Source organism: Trichinella spiralis, assembly GCF_000181795.1.
Source record: "Trichinella spiralis strain ISS 195 chromosome Unknown Scfld2, whole genome shotgun sequence".
In the NCBI taxonomy this organism is placed as follows: Eukaryota; Metazoa; Nematoda; class Enoplea; order Trichinellida; family Trichinellidae; genus Trichinella; species Trichinella spiralis.
In genome coordinates this window covers 9,787,888-9,797,617 of record NW_003526941.1, presented here as the reverse complement: position 1 = coordinate 9,797,617, position 9,730 = coordinate 9,787,888, and the positions used below count along the sequence as shown (strand labels likewise).

Genomic DNA, 9,730 nt, shown 5'->3' with positions numbered 1-9,730 from the left:
AATAGCAGTTTAAAGCTGCTTCAAATTTCACTCTGCCAGTGAACATCGCATTGTTTGATGTCAGCATTTGTGCGCCATTTGTGTGTGATTAATTTCATTCTGTCAGTATCAACAAAAGGCATTAGTGCCACAAGGAATATCACAAGTTGATATTCGATTGTAGATAAAATATGAAATGAAAACTAAATATTGTTGCAAAATGGTTATTAAAAATAGAATTCAAAACCGTCCATTTTTGTTTGGTTCTGCGTTTTGCATTCGAGAGTTATTTGAATCATTTTCTGTTCTGTTCATCATTTTCACAATGGCTGATATTTCTGAGCTGTGTTTTGTACCAAATCGTGGCCGAAGTACGTCTCTTGTTTCTCAAGGAAGGACACATACAAATAGAGATACACCAACAAACAGAAAAAACATTAGGTTTGCTCAAAAGTATGCGCTAAATGTACAGTGTGTCCTTCGTTATTAAGGGTTAGGTTATTTTGGTATAGGGCAAAGAAGGCTGCAAGGGTGTCACATGGACAAATCTAGATGTGACATGTGTGATTACGCAAAAGGATCACATCGAAAGCTGCCCAGTGGATGAGCACTTAGCATACAAAATGGAAAAAAAGGCGGTTTTGAAGAAACGGAGCGCGGAAGAAACAAAATCCATCCTCGCCATTTACGATGAAGAAGTTTCCGCCGCGTCCGCCGCGCCATCTACATCTGGCCATTTTCCGCTTTTTAAGCTAGTGAAGTCCACTATGTACAGCCACCGGTCAAAGCGATACCTAAAACTGCCTGAACATCGTCGGGACCAGCAAATCCCTGACGCATTCAGGACAACAATGGCCGGTGAAGATATTTTGCTGTGGCAGAATGCATCGAGTCATATATTGGTATTGGCTACGGGTTCTAGCATTAGACTGATGGCAACCAGGCGAACTTGGGCATTTGATGGTACATTCAAGGTTGTACCACAATGGTATCAAAAACTGTTTACCATCCATGCCTTTTTGGCGTGCAAGCTGGTGCCAGCAGTCTATTGTTTATGTACGGATAAAGATATTCCCACATACGGGTTTATTTTAAGCAAATCAGGCTGTTGGAAATTATTCTACAATGAACCTGGTGGCCTGTACTTGAGCGCGGGCTACGGTGGGTTACGGTAGAATGACGTCATAGGCGGAGAAAAAACTAGTTGGGTGGGAATCGTAGCGTGTTGTGTTGTGTTCTGTATTGCGTGGGCGTGTTTGTTGTTATTTATTGTTTGTGTTGTGGTTTCTCACTACACCGTTGGTCCCGTTTCTAAGACTCCATCTTTGTTTAGTAAAAGCCTGTTTACACCTATTTGTCTTGCTTTTTGTCACGTTCGGAAACGAACATAGCTCGGATTGCGGCTAGATAATCATAGTTGATTGATCTGCCGCCGAATAAAAACTACAGTCCACTAGCTTTCAAGCGACAACGATTTTGCCGCTAACATTTTGGTCCTCCGAGCCGGATCAGTAGGGTTTACCGAAGTTGAACCTTCCGGAAGTAAGTCAGGTGGTGTCGAGTATGCGAGTTTTGCCAATGAAGAAAAAGGTCGAAATCCGCCGTTCGGCTTTGAAGAAGAAGATGGACCACTTGGAACGTATTTGGAGAGAAAACGCTCTCCACTTGGAACTTCGTTTACACCTGCAAGAGACTATTACTCTCTACGAGCAATTGGACGGTCTCCAATTGGAATTTGAGGAAGAGCACGAAGTGGAAGACGCTGAGATCGAAAGTGACATTTGGGCAGGGCTCAGGAACCGTTTCCTGAGTTTACGGGCGAACGTGGAGTCGTCCATGGCTGCCAAGGAACCGATGGATTCGGTTAGCCATGAAGGCAGGAAGGTTCGCTTACCACGCTTCGAACTTCCGAAATTCGATGGTGATGTAACGAGATTCCGTGAGTTTTGGGATCAATTTGAATCTAGCGTCCACTAGCAGACGGATTTGTCTAACGCAACGAAAATAGCTTATCTTCGTGGCTGCTTGACCGGTGTAGCGTTGGATGCGTTACAAGGACTGTCGGCAGCTAACCAGGATTACAAGATCGCGGTGCAGCGGCTGAGAGGGCGTTTTGATCGCCCTCAGGTGGCAATTAGACAACACATCCTCCGGTTTTTCCACACCTTAAGCAAGAGCTCAGATCTTTCCGCCATCTGTGATGAATGCCATAGGGGGGTGTATTCCCTGACGGCTTTGGGAAAGGATCCGCGTAACGGCGGCCTTTCGGCGGCGGAGGTTATGATCGCAGTCGCGCGTGAACGACTTCCAAACTCAGTTCGTATTCAATGGGATAAACTTACCATGGAGAACGGTAGCTTGGTAGCGGATCTACCTTGTTTTTTGCGGTTTCTGCAGGAGCAGGTCGAGCTTGCGGATACCACGAGAAGAGCAAGAGAGCTGAGATTGGAAGATAAACGATCGGAAAGTGCATCGGAGAAGCAAGGAAGTTCTGGTAAGGGTAGAGAAACCCAAAAGACCGTTGCCTTTTTTCACTCCGCGGTTGAAGCCGTCTGCGGTTTCTGTCAGAAACAGCACACGATTGCGGAGTGCGCGAGATTGAAACAGGCTAGTCGCCAGAAGCAGCGGGAGATGGCAACCCGCTATCGACTTTGCTTCTACTGTTTAAAACCAGGGCATGTCTCCTCTGCCTGCAAGAGCGATCGTCGCAGGAAGAGTCCGTCTTCGAAAGACAGCAATGCGGTCGTGTCGGTCGGTACCACGACCACAGAGAGAGTGCAAGAGACACCCACGGTTGAGTGTAAGTCATCATCCGTCTCGATGATGCACGCCAACCTGGCCTCAGGAAAGCGGGGAAAGATCAACCGCTTTCAGACGATTAAGGCGAGAGCCTTCGGTGCTACGGGGTCTGGAATAACCGTGACGTGCCTGTTGGATACAGGCGCAGAGTACTCATTCATCCGGGAAGATGTTGCGGCGGCATTGGGAGTTGTCGGGAGAGCTCAGCCAGTGAAGGTTGAAGGGTTCGGTGGTGCAACCCATGAGCATCCCAGATCCCAGGTGGTGCAGCTTTGGCTGAGCCGACTTGACGGCAGCCAAAATGCAGAGCGCTATCCTCTGGAGGCGCTCACCGTGCCGAGTCTCTGCCACCGAATTCCAGTTTCGAAGATCCTGACGAGCGAGTGGGAGCACTTGCAATTCTTGGATCTGATCCTCGATGACGAATCGTCTGACGAAGTGCACGTCGTAATCGGCATTGACTACTACTGTCGATTCCTAGGAGAGGCGATCCGAAGAGGAAAGCCAGGCGACCCGGTGGCCGTGGAAACTGTTCTAGGGTGGATCATCTGCGGTCCAGTGAATCCTCACCCAGCGCCGGAGACTGTTGCCGCGTTCAACGCTGTTGTGGAACCGAGCGTCGAGGACTTGCTCCGACGCTTCTGGGAGATTGAAGAGATGGGCGTCCCTTTTAGAAGCGAGTCAGACGAAGTCGATCCGGAGAAGCGGTTCCGTGAAGGGCTTTCATATGATGGAACTCGCTATTCAGTGAGACTGCTCTGGAAAAACAGCGGATGTTGGCTGCCCGATAATTTCGCTGTTGCGAAACGACGCCTCGAGACACTCGAGCGGCGGATGGCCCGAGAGCCATCACGAAGGGACGTGCACTCCTCCATACTCCATAGCTACCTTGTGAATGGTTGGGCAGAGGAAATCACGTCGGAAGGACCCCAGGGACGAACGTGGTACCTTCCTCACCACGTAGTCAGTCAGCAGGGTCCAGAGGCGATGAAGCATCGCATTGTGTTGGATGCTTCAGTGAATTTCAAAGGAACATCACTGAATGAACAGCTGGATTCGGGGCTGAAGCTGCAGGCTGATTTGCTAGGAATTCTACTCCGATTCCGACGTTTTAGAGTGGCCCTCCAATCGGACATCGCGAAGATGTTCCTGCAAGTGGGATTGCGCGAAGACCGTGACGTTTGTCGTTTTCTGTGGAGGAAGGACGGACCGGGTGGTCCTATTGCGACGTACCGTTTGACACGGGTGTGTTTCGGTCTAGCTTGCTCTCCGTACTTAGCCATGCAGGTGGTGAACCATCATTTAAGAGAGAAGCGTGACTGTTTCGGTACTGTCGTCGATGAGATTAAGGCCGGTATGTATGTAGACGCCTTGGTGGTTAGTTGTGACTCCATAGAAGAAGCAAGGGATTTTGCTCATCGGTCGTCTGAGTTGCTCGCCAGTGGGGGATTCCATCTGGCGAAATGGGCGAGTAACGCCCCGGAAGCGTTGGTTGACCGGCCAACTGAGGAGATCTTCAGGGACGGGTATAGCGGCTTGTGGAAGACCCTGGGCGTCTCTTGGAATCCACAGGAAGATGAACTAACTTTCCGACCACCGGAGTTAGCCGCAAACCAGGACCATTAGACCAAGAGAAACCTTCTCCGGACAGCGGCTTCAGTGTTTGATCCGCTCGGCGGACTAACTCCTTTCACGGTCCGAGCGAAACGGATGTTCCAGTCGCTGTGGCAAACTGGTATGGCATGGGATGATAATCTGCCTGCAGAAGTCGAATTGCAGTGGCGAGTTTGGAAGTTAGAGCTTAACGAGTTGCCCTGCATCGCCTTGCCCAGGGCGTATTTCCCGTTCTCACCGACAGAAGCGAGTCGTTTAGAGCTCCATGGGTTTGGTGACGCCTCTGAAGCGGCGTACGCTGCAGTAGTGTACTTGAGGGCGGTGAAGAGCCCAGATGACATCCAGGTGAGTTTCGTGACAGCGAAATCCAGAGTGGCTCCGCTGAAGAAGTTGAGCACTCCTCGGCTAGAGCTGATGGCTGCTCTTCTTTGTGCCCGACTGGTCTGTTACGTTAGAAAAGAGCTGGCATTGGACGTGGAGGCTTGCCATTGCTGGAGTGACAGCAAGGTGGCATTGGGATGGATCAATGGAGACGCGAATCGGTGGAAACCATTTGTTGCGAATAGAGTTCGCGAAATTCAAGCTCTCACTCCTTCGCTGTGGTGGCGTTACATCCCCACTGAAGATAACCCGGCGGACCTTGCGAGCCGAGGTTGTACTGTGAAGAATCTCTCTACTTCACTGAAGTGGTGGCAGGGCCCGACCTGGTTGTGAGGCCCCCCTGAAACATGGCCGGAAGCCGAAAAGGAAGAAAGGATTGAGAGCCTAGAGGTGCTCGAAAAGGAACTTCGAGCGACTGCTGTATTGGTGACAGTCTCACCGCCGCAGGATGCGGTTAATGTCATCAACCCGGGTAGGTATTCCAGTTTTGAGAGGTTGATCCGAGTGACCGCATGGTGCCGACGTTTTCGACATAATACGACCCTGCCTTCAAGTTCAAGAAGAACAGGAACTGGATTAACGTCGGACGAGTTGAAGGAAGCTGAGAGAGTTTGGATCCGGCAAGAGCAGATCCACGCCTTCGGCTCGAAAGAGTCTCTGGATAAAGCGATGACGAAGATGTTGAGCGGTCTCAACCCTTTTCTGGATGAGCTCGGAGTCTTGCGAGTAGGTGGACGTCTTGGCAGAGCTCAGTTGGAAGAGGAAACCAAATTCCCAGCTCTGCTCCCTCGAAAAGGGATGATCGTGGATTTGCTGATCAGACGGGAGCACAATCGACAGTTGCACGCCGGTGTTGCTCAAACTCTCGCGGCATTGAGAGAAAGATTCTGGATTCTTCGTGGTCGCAGTGCCGTTAAACGTGTTCTTCGCACGTGTGGGATCTGCCGACGAGTGGCAGCGCGTCCGTTCCAACAACGGATGGGTGATCTGCCTGCGATCAGAGTGAATCCAGCGAGGCCGTTCAGCAATGTTGGGATCGACTTTGTTGGACCCCTACTGGTCCGAAGTGAAAGTTCCAAATCTGTGATCAAGAAGGCTTACATATGCCTGTTCACATGTATGGTTGTCCGAGCCATACACTTGGAACTTGTCCCAGACCAGACGATCGAGAGCTTCCTACGTGCTTTGCGACGGTTTGTCGCACGTCGCGGACGCCCTGACACCATCCAGTCAGACAATTTTAGAACTTTTCATCAGGCGAACGCCTTCTTGAAACATCTTTTCAGTGGTCGAAATTGGGAAACTGTGCAACGACATCTCGCATCAGAACGTGTTGAATGGATATTCATCACGGAACGTGCCCCCTGGTGCGGGGGGTACTGGGAACGCCTTGTGCGATCTGTGAAGACCGCATTGAAGGCAACGTTAGGCCAATGTCTGGCAGCACCTGACGAGTTGCGCACGGTATTGTGCGAAGTAGAAGCTCGTGTCAACGACCGTCCATTGACCTTCGTGGGAAGCGACGTAGATGAGAAGATGGCCCTTACTCCAGCCCACTTCCTCATCGGACGAAGTCTGGCGTCATTTCCTGACCGGAGCAACAGTGCTGATCGTGGAACACTGCGCAGTAGTTTGAGACACCTGCTACGCCGTTGGTCCTATCAGCAAAAACTCGTGGACGCCTTTTGGAAGCGCTGGAAACGAGAGTGCGTGGTTACTCTGAGCTTCAGGGGAAAATGGAAAAGGTTACACGAGCAACCCCGTGTTGGCGACGTGGTGTTGGTTGCTGACTACAATACTCCACGACGCCGTTGGCCCCTTGGTCGAATCGTTGAGTTGCTCACTGGCGGTGACGGGCTGACAAGGTCGGCAAAAGTCAAGACTGCGGCAGGCACCTTGTGCCGATCGATCCGCACGCTGGTCCTGTTGGAACCAGCCGAAGCTTATTAATGGGCTCCACCCATTAAGGGGGGAGTCTGTTGGAAATTATTCTACAATGAACCTGGTGGCCTGTACTTGAGCGCGGGCTACGGTGGGTTACGGTGGAATGACGTCATAGACGGAGAGAAAACTAGTTGCGTGGGAATCGTAGCGTGTTGTGTTGTGTTCTGTATTGCGTGGGCGTGTTTGTTGTTATTTATTGTGTGTGTTGTGGTTTCTCACTACACCGTTGGTCCCGTTTCTAAGACTCCATCTTTGTTTAGTAAAAGCCTGTTTACACCTATTTGTCTTGCTTTTTGTCACGTTCGGAAACGAACATAGCTCGGATTGCGGCTAGATAATCATAGTTGATTGATCTGCCGCCGAATAAAAACTACAGTCCACTAGCTTTCAAGCGACAACGATTTTGCCGCTAACACAGGCATAACCGGCAATCCTCAGCGTCAATCTTAATCCAAAAACAATAATTTGTGATTTTGAAATCTCTCTGATACCATTTTGTTAATATTGTTCACTATTATGTTGTTTATTGTTGTTGTTGTTGTTGACTGTTCTTTACTGTTGTTGTTGCTGCTCTTGACTAGTGAAAAATCAAAATCACTATTTAACTTATTTTTGTATTGTATCGTTTTTTCTGAATTATTACTATTGCATTTTATATAACGTCACTCTGGTACAATAAAATATAGAATAATGATAAAAGTTATTATTGAAAACGTTGATCACTAAAAAGTATGAACTTCACTAATAATATATTGGAAAAACCAAATTTCAATGAATGATAAAACTTATAAATCTTGATTGAAACAATTCCCAAATAAGGAATATTTTCATTATTAATGTTACGTCACCACTATTAAAGTTACGTAATCCTAAATGGAATATTTGAACCAATGAAATGAAGAATATTACAGATAATCACAACTGAAGAGTTTGAATCAATGAGCAATTAGATAAGGAAAACTAATAAGACGACGAATTGAAGGTCCAATGAAATAGCGAGTTCAACGACCAGTAAGAAAAGGCGGTGAAAACTTATTACAATGTATACCATGGGCAAGATGGGCAATACAACAATAACGTATAAATATGGGAAAAGTCCATTTCTAAACTTGTGGACACTGTACCATGGCAACCAACTAATCGTTATATTGAAAAAATGGATTGCCTGTAATATTACATTACTAATGTGCTACATTAAGCTATTGTTTGTATTTGTCAACCCGTATTTGTCATTATGATTTATGCACTTGTGCGTGTGGCATCTCCCTTTGTGTATTGGCTCATGTCGGTTCTTTGCGATACAAACTGAAAATCATTATTATTTATTCCCATCATTCGAAAACACGTCTCAAACCTACGATACGGAAAATAACACAAGCTAATGATAAGCACTGAGGAGTGAAATAAATGAAAAATAGAATTGACGGTCTTGTTCTTTGCAAATTAAATATCTTTATTATCCAATTGCATTATTCTACAAAAATATAGAAGCAACAAATGAACATGTATAGCGAACATTGCCTGAAGAAGAGATAGCTGACCAAAGAAATGTTAAATAATCGTGTTTATCTACGTTATTCTTTGTTTTCATAATTTGACATGTAATGACTGTTTACGATGGAAACAGAGCTAGTCTTGTTCACTAGCTTGACAATATTGTGAGCTAGGTTAACAGCATTCAGCACGAAAAGTTTTCTGAAATTTCACTAGACCAACACACATGTGCTGCAGTTAAATTTCCGTAAGCTAGGCAAAAGCTTTTTCAGTTCAATCTGTACATTAGCTACGTTACATCTGAGAAATTTTTCACAGATCATCCATATAATGTGAAGTCAGTGCGTACTGCATTACAAGCTTCATAACATTACACGCTACGCTACGGAAGCTAGCATTTCAGTATTTCTGAGCACTATGATGCCATCTAAATGCATAAGCCACAAATTCATGCCATGATAAATGGTGGTCTGGAATTTTTACAATGCTGCAGATGCTTTCTCAAATGAACTCATTATCTGACCAAGGCAGTGAACTCCATAATATTGCGCAATTATTGTTCACTCTCAACAATGGGAATAAAAATTTTGGCAGCTCATAAAAGACCAATTTATACTCCTTGGCTGCTGACAATGGTAATTAACTATGATCATATTTTGGCAGAGCATATGCGGTGCTAGATCAATATAACGGACACACCCGTGATGAAGTGAACTTAAGATGAAAAATAATTTTCTTTGCTTTCAGTTTTGTTTGGTAAAATCATTTCGAAATGCAACAGATATTTTTTGATCTGGAATGTTGACCATAGTAATACAAAAATTGCAACCTGAATGTTTAATCAACCCAGTAGTGGGTTTACTTTAGATATTGATAGAGAAATTTAATACAATTTACACAAAATGTATAACCACAAATTTTTATTTTAAACAAAATTCCAGATTTTATTTTTTATTTAAATAAAACATAAGAAGAAAAACAATAACTCTTGTGAAGAGAAACGAAAGAAAGATTGGAAAGATTAAATTCTTTTGCGAACTGAACACATTTTCAGAGAACTGGCAGGTAAAATCAGAAAAGTGTTTCGATGCTAACATTCAGCAATCACCACTCCTTGTTTTAGCTGAAAACTGCAGCTGTAGACAATTTACCAATTTTTGATTTTCCCTTTGTACTTAAATAGCCTTCAACTAGCCTTCATCAGAATAATATCTGACAATAGAAAAGAACCTTAGGCATAAATTTTTATTTAATTGTTAGTTAAAAAGGTAATTTATATGACAAGTGAAAGCAACTGTTGGCAGACATTTTTTTTGAACAGTATTTTTAAACTCGGATGGAGAAATAAAAGTGAAGCACTTCGAAGGCAGAAAGAAAGCGATGAACAGCACCAAGCAGAAAAGCTGTTAAAGTTGCTTTCAAATTCACTCTGAAGTGGGACATCACATTGCTTGATGTCAGCATTTGTGCGCCATTTGTGTGTGAATAATAAATCTTTGTCAACATCAACAGGAACGGC

The 9,730-nt window shown here is 45.7% G+C and overlaps 2 protein-coding genes across 2 annotated transcripts; both read left to right on the top strand.

Annotated features, from left to right (window-relative positions):
* Positions 1-304: 304 nt before the first annotated feature.
* Positions 305-1,154, top strand: Tsp_07585 (conserved hypothetical protein). Its single transcript, XM_003380997.1, has 2 exons — positions 305-445; positions 492-1,154. Exons 1-2 carry the CDS (start codon positions 305-307, stop codon positions 1,152-1,154), a joined length of 804 nt encoding a protein of 267 aa, XP_003381045.1.
* A 388-nt stretch (positions 1,155-1,542) lies between these two features.
* Tsp_07586 (zinc knuckle protein) lies at positions 1,543-6,723 on the top strand. The gene is made up of 4 exons (XM_003380996.1): positions 1,543-1,842; positions 1,960-4,379; positions 4,413-5,044; positions 5,108-6,723. The coding sequence occupies exons 1-4, from the start codon at positions 1,543-1,545 to the stop codon at positions 6,721-6,723; spliced, it is 4,968 nt and encodes a 1,655-aa protein (XP_003381044.1).
* Positions 6,724-9,730: the final 3,007 nt, after the last annotated feature.